The sequence below is a fragment of the Cnephaeus nilssonii genome (assembly GCF_951640355.1).
Source record: "Cnephaeus nilssonii genome assembly, chromosome: 22".
Classification (NCBI taxonomy): Eukaryota; Metazoa; Chordata; class Mammalia; order Chiroptera; family Vespertilionidae; genus Cnephaeus; species Cnephaeus nilssonii.
In genome coordinates this window covers 2,726,727-2,742,241 of record NC_137093.1, presented here as the reverse complement: position 1 = coordinate 2,742,241, position 15,515 = coordinate 2,726,727, and the positions used below count along the sequence as shown (strand labels likewise).

At 44.0% G+C, this 15,515-nt stretch overlaps 1 protein-coding gene across 3 annotated transcripts in view; it reads left to right on the top strand.

Annotated features, from left to right (window-relative positions):
* Positions 1–15,515, top strand: part of TBCEL (tubulin folding cofactor E like) — a 70,549-nt gene that overhangs the window by 11,417 nt on the left and 43,617 nt on the right. For 2 of the 3 annotated variants that reach the window (XM_079762839.1, XM_079762840.1), the window contains one exon: positions 14,786–14,935. In XM_079762839.1, the coding sequence (XP_079618965.1) occupies positions 14,803–14,935 (133 nt within the window). In that variant the 5' untranslated portion in view covers positions 14,786–14,802. Of the gene's footprint in view, positions 1–6,145; positions 6,793–14,785; positions 14,936–15,515 lie in introns of those variants that run through there. The other variant, XM_079762841.1, reaches the window with a different exon arrangement.

The following is a 15,515-nucleotide window of genomic DNA, read 5'->3' as shown; positions in this document are numbered from 1 at the left end:
GTAAAGTTGCCACATATACTGAATTAGTGAGTCTGGAACCATTGCTCCCAGGGAAAATACATCGTTAGGTTCCTGCCAGCCTTTGGTCATAACATTTTCATCAACTGATCAATACAAACCTGGTTTTATATGTGTTTCAGGTTAAAGACACCTTGTTCGATATATATTATTAATTGTTAACTTTGAATTTATAGTGAGCAGCACTATAGTTCATGCCTAAGTAAATGTAATATGTATTTTCTCTATAAGGCTCATCACAGCCTTCTTACACTAAGGAACACTAGACGACACTTTAGCACTACATTTGGGGCCATTTTCAATAATGAAATCACCTCAAAAAAAGCACAGAAATAGGAAAAACATGGCACTGAATAGATCGTGGAAAGAACACTTGTTTACAGCGTGAGGGCTGACATGAGAAGGCAGAATGCCATCTTGTTCTACCTCTGCTGGAATGCACGTCGGGTTACTCACATCTTTTTGTTGCTTTGGGAGTATTTGCAAATGACTCCAAGTTTTGAAGTAAAAATGCTCCAAATATTGCTTTTTGGATTGCCACAAATGTTAGTGAGTAGGTGGATTTGCAAGTAAGGAATCTACTGATAACGAGGCTCGCCTTTGCTATGAAATCTTGGCATTTTCCCTTCCCATTCATGTTTACACATGCCTTTAGAATATTTTATTTTCAAAGAGTAGTTTAATGCAATGAGTCTCTCAAATACTAAGTTCTTATTGACAGAGGCCATTATCTTAGAAAAGATACTCCTTTTTTTGTGACTAATTTGTGATATTTGTAATCATGATATTGATACCTAGTTCATAGCTAAATGAGCTAAAAATTTTAGGAAAGAATTGCAATTCTTAAAATCTTGAAAACAAGTCTAAATTATTAATCCCATATTCTGATTCATGAGGATCATATTATGTCATAGATACTGTTAATACCTTAAGGTCTAAGTGTTGGAAAGCTAAGTGCCTTTTGGAGGTTGTAATTTAAATGTTAACTCTGTAGTTCCTCATGAATTAGTGACATTTCTCCATGTGAACATTAGTGAAGGAGTCCAAGAAAAGATAAAGATTATAAATCAAATTTCCCATAAAATGTATTTATTGAGACTAATTTATCCCCTACTCACTGTTTGAGAGTCTTCAGTGAATTGTTGGTGTTAATTTGATAAGTGTGCTGAGAGAGAGAGTAAGAATCAGAAATTTTGGACTTGACTTATGTTCATTTTTTACATATTATATATTTTATTCATTAATTTTTTGAAATACTTTCCATTGTGGTAAAATATATATAACAAAATGTATAATTTTTAAAAAAGATTTTTATTGATTTTTAGAGAAAAGGAGAGGGAGGGAGAGAAAAATGTTAATGTGAGAGTGACATATTCAATCAGCTGCCTCCTACATGCCCCCTACCAGGGATGGAGCCCATAACCTGGGCATCTGCCCTGACTGAGAATGGAACTCGCGACCTTTCAGTGCATGGGATGACACCCAGCCAACTGAGCCATAATGGCCAGGGCTCATTTTTATCATGTTTAAGTGTACAGTTCAGTGGTATCAAGTACATTCACATTGTTGTACAATCATCGCCACCATCTATCTTCTTCAGGATTTTTTCATATTCCCAGACTGAAACTCTGTATCTATTAATCAATAACTCTCTATTCCCCACTCTTCCCAGCCCATAATTCTACTTTCTGTCTCTATGAATTTGATTACTCTAGACCAGTGGTCGGCAAACTCATTAGTCAACAGAGCCTAATATCAACAGGACAACGATTGAAATTTCTTTTGAGAGCCAAATTTTCTAACTTAAACTTCTTCTAATGCCACTTCTTCAAAATAGACTCGCCCAGGCCGTGGTTTTTTGTGGAAGAGCCACACTCAAGGGGCCAAAGAGCCGCATGTGGCTCGCAAGCCGCAATTTGCCGACCATGGCTCTAGATAACTCATATAAGTGGATTCATACAGTATTTGACCTTTTGCATCTGGCTTATTTCTTTTAGCAGTGTCTTTAAGATTTATCCATGTGTTAGCATGTGTCAGAATTTCCTTCCTTTTCAAAGCTGAATAATATTCCATCATATGTACATAGCACATTTTGTTTATTTATTCATTCATATGTTCATAGATATTTGGATTGTTTCCATCTTTTGGCTATCTATACTAATAAAAGGGTAATATGCTAATTAGACTAGACATCTTCCAGACGTCCTTCCAGACAAAGCCATGGTGGCGGGGGCCAAGGCAGAGGCATTTAGGGCGATCAGGCCAGCAGGGGAGAGCAGTTAGGGGAGATCAGGCTGGCAGGGAAGGGCAGTTAGGGGCCATCAGGCTGGCAGAGGAGGGCAGTTAGGGGCAATCAGGTCGGCAGGGGAGAGCAGTTAGGCGTGATCAGGCCAGCAGGGGAGTAGATAGGGGCAATCAGGCTGCAGGCAGGGGTGGATAGGGGCAATCAGGCAGACAGGCAGAGGCGGTAGGCAGAGGCAGTTAGGGGTGATCACGCAGGCAGGCAGAGTGATTAGGGGTGATAAGGCAGGCAGGTAGGTGAGTGGTTAGGAGCCAGCGGTGCCGGATTGGAGGGAGTACAGGCCGGGCTGAGGGACGGACCCCCCGCCCCCATGCACGAATTTTGTGCACCAGGCCTCTTGTCTATATATATAAAAGCCTAAGCGTCCGTTACGACCAAACGACTGGTCACTGATGCGCACTGACCAGGGGGCAGATGCTCAATGCAGGAACTGTCCCCTGATGGTCATTGCACTCCCACAGTAGCAGCACCGCTCAGCCAGAAACCGGGCTCACGGCTGGCGAGTGCAGTTGCGGCAGTGGGAGCCACGCCCGCCTCCGCGGCAGCGCTACTGAGTGGCGGTGGCGGCAGGTGCAGCAGGGCCGGGAAGAGTGGTAGTGGAGCTGCACCTGGCCCCGGCTGGGGCTCCTCCTTGGCCGCCTGCCGCTTAGGCACTGCTACACCCCTCAGGGGGATGTCGGACTGATGGTTTTGGACTGCTGGGGATCAGGCCAAAACCGGCAGTCCAACATCCTCCGGGGGGTCCCAGGTTGCGAGAGGGTGCAGACCAGGCTGAGGGACCCCACCTGTTCACGAATCTGTGCACTGGGCCTCTAGTTGTGAATAATGCTGTTACACTGGTGTACAGATATCTACTCAAGTCACTGCTTTCAATTCTTTTGGTATATACCCAGAAGTAGGATTGCTGGGTCATATGGTAATTCTATGTTTAATTTTTTGAGGATCTGCCATTCTGTTTTCCATAGCAGCTACACTTTTATATTCTCACCAGCAATGCACATATATGAATCTGTAGTTACTAAAGTATCTATTGTTTTGAAGTATAACATATTATTAACTTTTGCATATGAAATACACTAGAGTCCCGGTGCATGAAATTCGTGTACCGGTGCAGTCCCTAGGCCTGGCCGGCGATCAAAGTGTGAGTGTCTGGCGTGGAAGGGTAGGTCCCAGCTGACCTCTGGCCCTGGGCAGCACCTGGAGCCCTGCGCACCCCCCTCCACCTGAGTCATGGTGCCTGAGTCCCCACATGGAGATGCAGTGAGCTTGGCCAGACGCCACTGGCTGGGGTGCAGCATGGGTCTCTGGGCCACCCAGCGGCACCGCACGGAAGCCGGGCAGGCAGCACAAGCATACTCTCTCCCGGCTGGCATTGCAGACTGGCTCCTGCGTGAACCCACAGGGAGCCTGATCGGCCCCTGCGGCCCCAGCAGCTGCGGCCCAGCTCACTTGGAAGAGGCCCCATGGGTGCGGGGTGTGCTCCTCACCAGCACCCAGCACCTGAGCATGGGGCCTTCCCCGGCGCGTGAGTCCTGGCATCCTGAGGGCAGGTAGGGGAAGTGAGAGCAAGCTTGGTGGATACCATGCATTCTCACCACACCTCCGTCCCTGTCACCTACACCCCCAGGTAGCTGGCGAGAGGTCGCAGCCCCCCGCCCAGGCACTGCGGGAGATTGGTTGCCACCACCCTCCCCCAGTTCCCCATCTCAGCCTGGGGCCCAGTCTCGATCAGGAGATCAGGGCCTGCCGGTCGCTGGTTGCCATCTGCAGGACGATCGGTCGGGGCTGGGCCCCCACCTGGCTTCCTCAGCACCTGGGAGCTGGGTGGCAGCCGCAACCCCCCTGCCGCCACCGCTGGTCGCCATCTGTGGAGCAATCGTGTCCCTGCTCGCACCCACCTTGGCTTGGCGCTGCCTGCTCACCTGTTCCACCATCCCACCGCTGCCCCGCTCTTGTAGGGGCCCATTGGGGCCGGCAGCACCTTCACCGCTGCCAGTGCCCTGTAACCGACACTTGTCATGTTTCACACCACCCCCTGGTGGTCAGTGCACGTCATAGCGAGTGGTTGAACTCTCGGTCGAGGGGACAATTTGCGTATTAGGCTTTTATTGTATAGGAGGATGGCATGGATACCAAAATAAAATACTCAGTGTTAAAACAATTGTGGCTGTAGGTTTTGCGGAAGAATTTAGCTTGATAGCAGGTATTTCTGACTCTGCTATGGATTCATTGCTCAGTCATGTCATCTTTATTTTTGGAATCTCTGTGAAGCGGTAGACATAAGTACATGCTTATTGGTAGATATGAAACATTTTTGTTCATAAATACTCTAATCTCAGAGTTTATTAATAAACCTGTCTTAAATATTTTATAAAATTCACTTGATATGCACAATCAGAATCGATTAGAAAACTCATTGATTAGCATATTTACTGAGTGCCAGTTTAGTGCAAAGTTCCAGTCCATGATCATGCAAAGAAGCATTATGGTCCTTACCCTGAAGAATTATTCAGTCTAAGGACACAGGCATAAACATGAAAATCACATCATTACGCACAAGTGGTATAATGCATAGTAGTACTAGTAGTACTAATATATGGGACACAAATGAAAAGTTTCCATGCCAATATGTGATTGGTTAGTTGCTCACTGAATATTTTAGGCAATAGATACCATGGGCTCAGCTCAAGGGAAACTGATGATTATGCCAGGAGGTATCTGAAAAATGAGCTGGGCACTGAAGGATCCATAACATTTCGATAGGTGGAGAGGACAGGGGAAGATCTTCTAACTAGGAAGGAATGCTGTTATAAATGTCAGACATTTTTACTGCCTGAATCATTAATTGGCATTAGTTAACAGACCTGGGACCAAAAACAATTAGATTGAATCTATTTAACAAAAATTGCTAGTCCCCCAGCCCTACATTATCATGCTCCCTGAGTGGTGATGGTAGGAGTAATAGGAGTCGCAGTAGAAGTAATAGTAATAAGCTTGTGTTTACTAAGTGCCTTCTATGTGCCAGGCACCGTGGTAAACACTTTTACCCATATGGTCACCATCTTCAGCACCCTGTGCCCCCTTTTATGGACAAGGCAACGAAGACCTAAGAGAACTGAAGAAGCTTGCCCACAGTCACACATAGTGGAGACAGTCATGATTTACATCAGGCAACTTCGTTCTGAAACAAGCACTTCTATTACCACCAGGCAATGCCACCATAGGCCATGCTATAGCAGCTCTAAATGTGGAAAAGACAGTGACTTTTTAAACATGTTTATTGCTTTCAGAGAGGAAGGGAGAGGGAGAGAGAGAGAAACATCAGTGATGAGAATCATTGATTGGCTTTCTCCTGCATGCCCCCCACTGGGGATCGAGCCTGCAACCTGGTCATGTGCCCTGACTGGGAATCGAACTGTGAGCTCCTGGTTCATAGGTCAATGCTCAACCACTGAGCCATGCTGGCCGGGAAGGATTAGTGAATTTTTTAATGACCTGTAAACTTTTGTAAACTCTGTGTGGCTGATGTTTAACATTCTGGCAATACCTGGTAATGAGCCAGAATGGTTTGCAAACTTCTTTAGAACACCAATTTCCAACTGGGGTGCAGTAATCATTTTTACAACATGCAATACCTGACTATTTAGTCAGGGGCACCGACCTCTTTCCCCTTAGATTGTCAAATAAAAAAATGACAACAGCCAGCACAACCATAGCTGTCCAGTGTGACTGAATAAAAATTATACCTACTTTTTGTCAGATTGGCAAAAAAATATAATGTGTCATAAAATATTAGTAATTAGGTTATATGTGTCATGAGATGAGAAAGGTTGAAAAGCGCTCGTCTAGAAGGCCTCATTTTAACTTACTAGCTTCCGTTGCTGCTCAGGAGTAGAGATAATGGGTGCAATCTGTCCTGTAAACAGCTGAGTAATGAATAACCTTGAACTTGTGTATTCACCACTGAGATAGCATGCACATAGTTTTCTTCTGATGGAAATGAATCCATTCAAGAAACGAATATTCATTGCTTTTTTGACAGGAAGAAGTTATGAGCATTTTTTCCCTTTTGGTGACTAAACTATCAGTATTGCTGCTTAGTTTTGTGATTCAATTTGATGTAGTTACAAGAGGTATTTGAGGTGTAGTGGTTTTCATATATTTTAATAAGTTGTATTTCTATGATTTTTGTGTGATGCCCCATATTGTTGACGTAAATACCTGTTTGTTAGTAAAGACAGCATGGCTCAGTAGATTAGGGCCCACAAAGTCTGACTCATGCTGTTTGGGCCACAGAAACCTGAGCAGTCACCTCAGTCTCGGAGCTGGAAGCAGAAGTGTCCGTTTGTCTGTCCCAGAGGCTGGCTGTGGAAAACGGCGAGGCTGTAACACGATTGTTAGTCTCGGTGTGGGGCACGTGGCTTTGGGGGAACATGAATTTGAGAGTAAATGTATCTACTCCTGAATTTTGAGTAAGTACAGCAAGCCTTGAGATTTTCCCAAGTTGAATCGGGGCGGGTAGAAAGGGTGTGTGGCCAGTTTGGGAAAGAGCTGGGAGGTGCAGTAAGGTTGGGACTCTTCCTTGGATGCTGTTGAATTAAAGGGTGTAGTGAATGGTAAACTGCTTTTGTTGTTCTTGCTGAAAGTTTTTGGAAAGTGTTTTTCTATATTTTAGTATGCCTAATTTAATAGCAATGTAGGCAATGATTTAAGTCAACATTTCTGGACAAGAATCTGAAAATCAAGAAAGAAGTGCTTAGAAATATTTTTGCACAAAGGTTCTTCAGTCTAAATAGCAATATTTTCTTAATTTTTGTTTCCTCTCAAATGCTTTCTCATCAGAATCTTAAAATTCTTGGGTTAGTGCATTTGGATCAGAAATTCTAAGCACTATGTTTACATACAGTAGAACACAGCAAGCAGGTCAGTCATATTTGCAAATGTGCAGTTGTAAATGAGAAAGCTTTCTCTTTTTTCAATATCAAATATGCCTCATGTGCATTGTAGTTGTTTAGTAGGAAATACATACAGGTCTGAGGCTGTACTTTCTGATAAGAGTCACAGCTCTAGACGTCTTTGGACTAAAGCGTGTGAGTTGGACATTTTAATATCTGATACTGTTAGAGAGAGTCATAGTGCTGTGAGAAGCAAGGAGGATAACAGCAGTGACTTACCAACAGCATAATTCAAGGACTAAGCGAGAGTCTGAATTCTCATTTCACTTGGCAATGTTGGATTTTTTTAAAAAATATTCTGTCTTGCAAAGTTGATGTGCTACTTTGTTACACTTAAATGTGGTTTAGTATACAATCGAGAAAGACTAAAAAATGGTCGTTCATAGCAGGTTATGACATGGTGTGTCATGATAATGGATTATCAGCTACACTCAAGTTTTGCACTTGGAATGCATAAATTTGTGAATTGGTGAACTATAATTCTATAGAATAGTTCTGAAAGTTTATTAGAATTAGTTTATTTTCCTTTCTTTTTATCTCAAGAAGGCACCCATTTAAGTATCTATCCTATCTAATAATAGAGTAACATGTAAATTACCATCACTCCGCTACGCCCATGATTGGGTGGCGGGAGGCTGGGGGGCGGGACTCGGGGTGGCCTATCCGGCCATTGAGAGGCACGGATCCGCTGCCACTGAGGGAGGGGTCCCGCCCCCTGTGCCTCTCAACGGCCAGATCCGCGGCCGCTGAGGGGGCCTGCCGCGGACACCCAGCTGCGCCTCTCAACGGCAGGGTAGCCAGGTGTCCGCGGCAGCCCCCCTCAGCGGCCGCGGACCATCAAAAGTGGGGGAGCTGGGTGCCTGTCTGCTCCGGCACCAGGCCTTTCAGAAGCCTCCACCGAGCTGGAGGCTTCTGAAAGGCCTGGTGCACCAGCAGACAGGCACCCAGCTCCCCTGGGAAAAGCGAAAGCGTGTAGGGGACCCTACACGTGCATGATTCAATCATGCACTGGGCCTCTAGTATATATATAAAAGCCTAAGCAACCGTTACAGCCAGATGACCGGAACTGTGATGCGCACTGACCACCAGGGGCAGAAGCTCAACACAGGAGCTGCCCCCTGGTGGTCAGTATGCTCCCACAGTCAACCTCCTGCAGCCGGCCAACCTCCCCCGTCCCTCCCTGCTTCACTCCCCCCCTCCCCGCCTGCAGGCCCAATCGGCGCAGGCCCAATCGGCACAGGCCCAATCAGCCCGGCCCTGATTGGGACTGGGTGAGATGGCCTGGTTGGCCCTGATCACCGGCGAAGCCTAGGGACCCCACCCATGCATAAATTCCTGCACTGGGCCTCTAATATCACATAAAGCTTAGAAAAGGTACTGAGATAGTATTTCAGGTTTACCTATAAATGAAATTAGGAGTGACACTGTCTAGCCTAATTATATTGACTTGGATAATATCCCTGAAGTGTTTTTATGACTTCAGCTGTAAAAGATTCTTAATGGAATCTCTACAAACCCTAAAAATGATCATGTAGGTATATGTTTAGTGATAAAGTTTTTCATGAGCTATTAGTGAAAAGGCAGTTTACAAAACTATATATGTAAAGTAACTCAATCTTTGTGTAAAAAATACATATCTACATAGCATGAGGAATTGTCTGGAAACATATGCACCATAAGGAGCATCCTCCGGTTTCATCTACTCGCTGAATCTGTTGACCAAACTTCCAGGTGTGGCTGTGGCGCTAGACATGCTACTGATAAGGACAGGCTTGGGTCACACTTACTTCCATGCCTCCCTTAGCTGATAAAAAGGAGAAGTATATCTACACAAAAACTATGTGGTGTTTTTTTTTTTTCCCAATAGAGCATTTAAAAAATTCAGAATGTAAATCACTGGTATTTTTAAAGCAATTGAACATTTAAAAATTTCAGAATGTGTATACTTGTATTTTTAAAGCAATTATTTAGAAAAACAAATTTTACCCAAGGATATGTTTTATTGATTTTTCTTTAGAGAGAGAGGAAGGGGGAAGGGAGAGAGAGAGAGAAACATTGATGTGAGAGAAACATCGATTGGTTGCCTCCTGTACACTCCCCGACCAGGTATGATCCCTTACTGGGAATCGAACCACAACCTTTTTTTTGAAAATGGGGCAACACTCCAACCAACTGAACAACCCAGCCTGAGCTAGAAAAAAGCTTATTAATAGACCTTTAGTAATTCATGTAGTTAATCTTTCATGGAGGGAAAAACATATAACACACATATGTTTTCCTAGAGTAATTGTGTTTTATTGGGATATACTTACGCTGAAGATCAGAAAGATTTGGAAAAGAAATGAACAAAAGTCCTAGCTAACCTAAAATGTCCAAGACACTAGCAGGGTTTGAGTACAGTGGGGATCTTTCATAAAAGGAAGCTTTCCTGTACGAGGTTAAAATTCCACAAAGGTAAAGTTAAATGGGCTTAAAAATAATTTTAAAAAATACTTGGAAAAATTGAGAAAGCTTGTAACCTTAAAAGATTCTTCGGTAGTCTCTGAGAGATTCCCCCCCACAGACTTATTTTGTTATTATTGACCTCCTGCACCCTCCCCCCCCCCTCAAAAGAACTCAGCCTATAAATATCTCTCTTATCCTTTTAAAAAAAAAACAAGCTATAAAAACTCTCTCTGAACGTTTGGTTTTTCTTCATCCATTGCCCCATCTCTTCTGCTTTCATCGAAGCTTCTCAAAGGCCTGGTCTGCGCTCACTGTCTTCACTTACTTATTTCCTTAGCTTCCGATGTGTACCCACTTGTCTGTCCTGAAAATGCTTCCCTGAGATGAATGAACTAATTGCCCAGGGGCTTTAAAATTCTCACCATTTTTGACCTCTCGATATTCTGCATAACGATTGGTAACCCCCATCCTTGCACTATTCGTGGTGATCTATCAACATTTTTTTTACTCTTATCTCTCTGAGCAATAAGCTGAGTCTCCCATCCACCCTGCAGTCACATGTCCTGCTCCCCCAACGCGTATTTCATGGTTTAGCTAGACAGCTCCCTGGCCAGTGCTTGATGTCTCCTGTGCCTGGTCACATTGTATTACTTCCTGTGCCTGCAGTGCTCTCCACCGTTAACCTAATCTTCATCATCCTTCAAGTGCCTCAGGTTTCACCTCCTCCTTCCTTGTTCTGTGTGGCCTATTTCAGGCATGTGTGATGTCCGTGTTGTTTCTTGTAGGTTGTGGCTGTCCTAAGGGCAGAGTTTGGGCTTTCCTCACTCACTTCTTTAGTGCTCCACACAGTGTTCGGCAGAAATACAAAGTGTTCGGCACAAATGCACCATCTGCTTCCTGTTTGTTGAACAGAACTAAGTAAGACTTGAAGCTCTGTGAGGACATTTGTTTTTATAAATTCACTAGAGGCCTGGTGCACTGATTCATGCACCGGTGGGGTCCCTCAGCCTGGCCTGCGGGGATTGTGCCAAACCTGGCTCTCTGACATCCCCTGAGGGGTCCTGGATTGGGAAGGGGTGCAGGCCAGGCCAAAGGACCCTACTGGTGCAGGAATTCGTGCACCGGGCCTCTAGTATGCATATAGATCTTTGGTTAATCTCTTCCCGCTCTTTCCCCACCCTCTTCCCTCTGAGATTCATCAGTCTGTTCCATGTTTCCATGCCTGTGGTTTCCACTCCTGCATTGAGCGTCTGCCCCCTGGTGGTCAGTGCACGTTATAGCTACCGGTCGGCCAGTCCAACGGTCAGCCGGTCACTTAGGCTTTTATATATGTAGATGAATGGGAAAATAATTGGTAAGGCGCCCAAGAGAGATAGCAAAATTAATTGATTATATTTGCTCTCCATTTTTATTAAACAAGTGGTAAAGAGATTTTCATTCTTAAACGGTCTTATAAAGGAAATAGACATTTAAGTGGAGGAAAATGACCAGAATGAAATGTCGTCTGACCAAAGGAACCTAAAGGTGAAATTGTAGAATCTTCATCTAAAATGTTTAACCTAAGTTTTGTTTTTAAATAATTGGAACCAAAATCTGGGCAGGTGGCTTTTGGAGTGTAGTTTTTTCTGCCCTTCTCTGATGAATAGGTGAGATGGGTTAGTTGTGTATAAGTGGCTTCATGTCAAGTGACTGACAATAGTTTTAAACTACTTGAGAATGTTTCCCTCTTCTCCACTATGTTTATGCTATGAAAACTCTTCCTGGAGATGTAGCCTTCTCCTAAACTAATGCATATTTTGAATTACTGCAGTTGATTTTTTAGAACTGTTTCCTGTCCCAGTAGCCAGGATCCTGGGGTCGGCTTCCTGTTGCGGAAGCTCCACTCCTCCTGGTTAGTCCCCAGGAAGAGGTGGCAGGAAGGCCTGATCCCAGAGCCTTTGATGACTTTGTCACCTCTGCCTCCTGGAGCCCTTATGGTTCCAGAGTCACAGCAGTTTGGACAGTTGGGTAATTGGGATGAAATATTGGCTAACATTGATTAGCACATTTAACTTGTCTAGTGAAGGAAGTGACTGCAGGCCGAGGGTGTTCTGTCCACCTCCGCGCACTGCACTGGGGAGCTTCTGCTTCATGCTGGACCTGGCCTAGTTCCTATTTCCAGTTGCCTTGAGTTTCATACTAATTTTGACTTAGTCCTTTGGGGACATAAAGTGCAAATTGTTTGACAGCATTTGAGGGTACTTAGGTGACTGGGTGTTCTGTTGTGATGTTAATCTACTAGAGGCCCGGTGCCCGGATTTGTCCACCAGTGGGGTCCCTCGGCCTGGCCTGTGGGGATTGGGCCGAAACTGGCAGTCCAACATCCCCCAAAGGGATCCCGGATTGCGAGAGGGCGCAGGCCAGGCAGAGGGACCCCACCGGGGCTGGGGAGGGACCGCGGGAGGGCTCCAGGGCGTGTCCGGCCCATCTTGCCCAGTTCCGATGGCCAGACCCCAGAAGCAAGCTAACCTATCTGTTGGAGCGTCTGCCTCCTGGTGGTCAGTGCGTGTCATAGCGACTGGTCGAATGGTTGAACAAACAGTTGGACACTTAGCATATTAGGCTTTTATTACATAGGATTTGGCAAAAGTACACTGAGCAGCTTACCCACCAACATGCTCTTTGTCCTGAACATTCTCCAGCCTTTACAAGAGCATCGTGTAGTCTGGATTGGAGGCACAAAGGAGCTGACATTTTCACAGGCGCACTCCACAACTTGATGATGGGGCCAAGTGACATCACCCAGGTCTCATGGCTGCCGACTAAGCACCAATTTAGAACACTTTTACAAATGCATCAGCACCATGCCCGCTGGAGAGCTAGTCAGGTGTAATTTGACACCTGTTTTCTCCCCCAGAAAGACATAGATTACCCTCCTACCCCAAAACAACCTTTTCGAAGGCTTCACTTAAAGATCTTTTTTTTCATCCTGGATTCCTCAGTTTTCAGTCTGCTTGGTTTTCCGTTTCCCTTTTCTGCTGCTATTCCTCCTCAAACTGCCTCAACAGATTTTGAGTAGATTTATGTTACTGATTCATTTTGCAATCTTAACTTTCTAATTCAAAGCTCACGTATTAATGTGTACGCTATCTACATTCCTGGGAAGCTTTTTCAATAGAGTCTCCTGGAAAATGGTCAGTGAAGGCACCTGGCACTGCTTTTAAGTCTTTCGGGGGAAAAGGAAGGAGAAACCCCCAGACTGTCTGGAAGAGTTGTTAAGCCTGGGGCCATGAAGAATAACCTTTCTATGTTCTGTGCTCTATGATTACTTGCTTACGAGGACTTACTTTGACTTGAATATGTGTTTAATATTACCATTCCTCAGTTTGTCTCCATTTAAATCGTGTATAAGATTACTGCTCTTGAATTGCATAGGTTTGAATGTAAGTGGTCCTGACGCTTTCAGTTAAAGATGCTATTTAATCTCAGGTGGCTGTTATGCGGACACTGACAGTTCAGCACGCTCCCCACACTCTTTAATCTTGTTGAACTGCCAATTGCAGGGAAGATAGCAGTGTAACTTCTTTGACTTTTTGTTAAACATTTCTAAAATTTTTCTTGGCATTTGCTTGAGACAGGTCTTTGGTAAGAGCTATGGTGCTGTTGCTGATGACATAGCCCCTGCTCCACTTTGTCCGTGGTGATAAATTTACATTGACAAAAAGAACCTTTCAACTTGAAGTTGCCTGAGGCCTAGATGAATGCATCCGCTGTGACACACTCAGGGCTGGGATAGAGGACACTAGGCACTGATCACTCTGCGTGGATAGAGCTAAACACGCTGCATCCTTCAGCTCACAATGAGGATCCCGACAGGGCAGCCCTGTATTCTCAAGGGGACAGTCCATAGTCTCAACTGGTAAATTGTACAGATACAACTTTTGGTACAGTAAGTGGACAAGTGTTTGTACTGGCACAAGAACAGACACATACATCAAGGAACAGAATAGAGAGCCCAGATATAAACCCACGCCTAAATGGTCAATTAATCTACAACAAAGGAGGCAAGAATATATATTGTTGTAAAGACAGTCTATTCAATAAATGGTGTTGGGAAAACTGGGCAGATAAATGCAAAACAATCAGACTAGATCACTTCTTACACAATAAACAAAAGTAAACTAAAAATCAATTAGAGACTTAAATGTAAAACCTGAAGCTATAAAACTCCTAGAAGAAAATTTAGTCAGTAAACTCTGATATTGACCTCAGCATGATTATTTATATATATATATGTCTTGGGCAAAGGCAACAAAAGTAAAAATAACTTGGGCAAAAGCATACTCTGGCTTTCTTTTTGAAAAATAATTCAGAGAGGAAGGCAAAGGGGAGAGAGAGAAAAACATCAATGATAAGAGAGAATCATTGATCGGCTGCCTCCTGCATGCCCCCTACTGGGGATCGAGCCCACAACCCTGACCTGGAATCAAACTGTGTGTGACCTCCTGGTTCATAGGACAACGCTCAACCACTGAGCCACACCGGCCAGGCTCTGGCTCTTTTAAGGATGATTTCTAGAAGTGGCCATAGAATAATTTGTTTCTATCTCATCAACTAGAACTTAATCATATTGTCATTCCTAAATACAGGTAGCTATGTACACAAACATTTTTTTTTTACTATGGAGGAAGAGGAGAAAAATAGAGGATTCGTTCAAATGCTTTAGTCTGATGTTTAGTCTTTACTTTCTCTTTAGTCCTTTTTCCTATTACTTACCACATGAACCCTATGCACCAGCCAAAAGTTTTCTTGTTGCCCTGGGTTGAGAATGATGGCCTCTTCCTCGAAATCATGTAGCACTTTTTATCTGTTTTGTGATGATCATGTGCTGAACTGTATTGCTGTCTTGTCTACATGTGGCCTCCCTAAGTCATAAGGTCTCACCACAGTATGAATTCTTGGGGGCACTGACCGTGTCTTAGATGTCTGCAATGCCTAGCCTGGTGCCTTATAAATAATTAGTTCTTAATAAATATTTCTTATATTAGAAAATAAATAATCTTGATGACTTCTTGGTTTCTTGTAGAATTTTAGGAAAGGAAGATGGATCAGCCTACTGGAAGGAGTTTTATGCAAGTGTTATGTGAAAAATATAGTCCTGAAAACTTTCCTTACCGCCGTGGTCCTGGGATGGGAGTCCACGTCCCAGCTACACCTCAGGGCTCTCCTATGAAAGGTAAGAAAGAGATCTAAAAGGGTTATTTGCTGGACTTACTTAGGAGATTAAACCAGAATATTGCCTTTTTGCAAATTTCTTTATTTTGAATTATGAGTCAGTTTTTCTCCCTTGCTGTGATTTCATTTTTTTTTTTTTTGAAAAAAGTGAAAGGACTTGTTTTGCTCCTGATTGGTCAAAAGTCATTTTAGTTGGACTCATGGGGCAAGAACAATATTTGGGTGATATCATTTCAAATACATATTCTTTCACGAACTTGGAGGGTGCCAGAGACTGCAAAACTCCTTTGTCCTCAACAGCCGAACAGCCTAATTGAATTACGATAGTCACATTTACGAAACTATAACATGAGGTAGTTTACGTTGAGCCCAATGAACGATACAGTGACTGGGGAGGAAGTTCAGAAGAGAGTTAATATCAGAAAAGGGTTCAAAGCTGTGAGACTTGAACTAACCCCTCAAGAACGTAGAATTTTGTTAGAGGAGACATAAAGACATTCCAGAAGAGGGATTATGATGTGAGCCAAGATCTACACTAGAAGTGTGCATGCTGTTTTAGCTTAATGTTGTAATGAACAGTT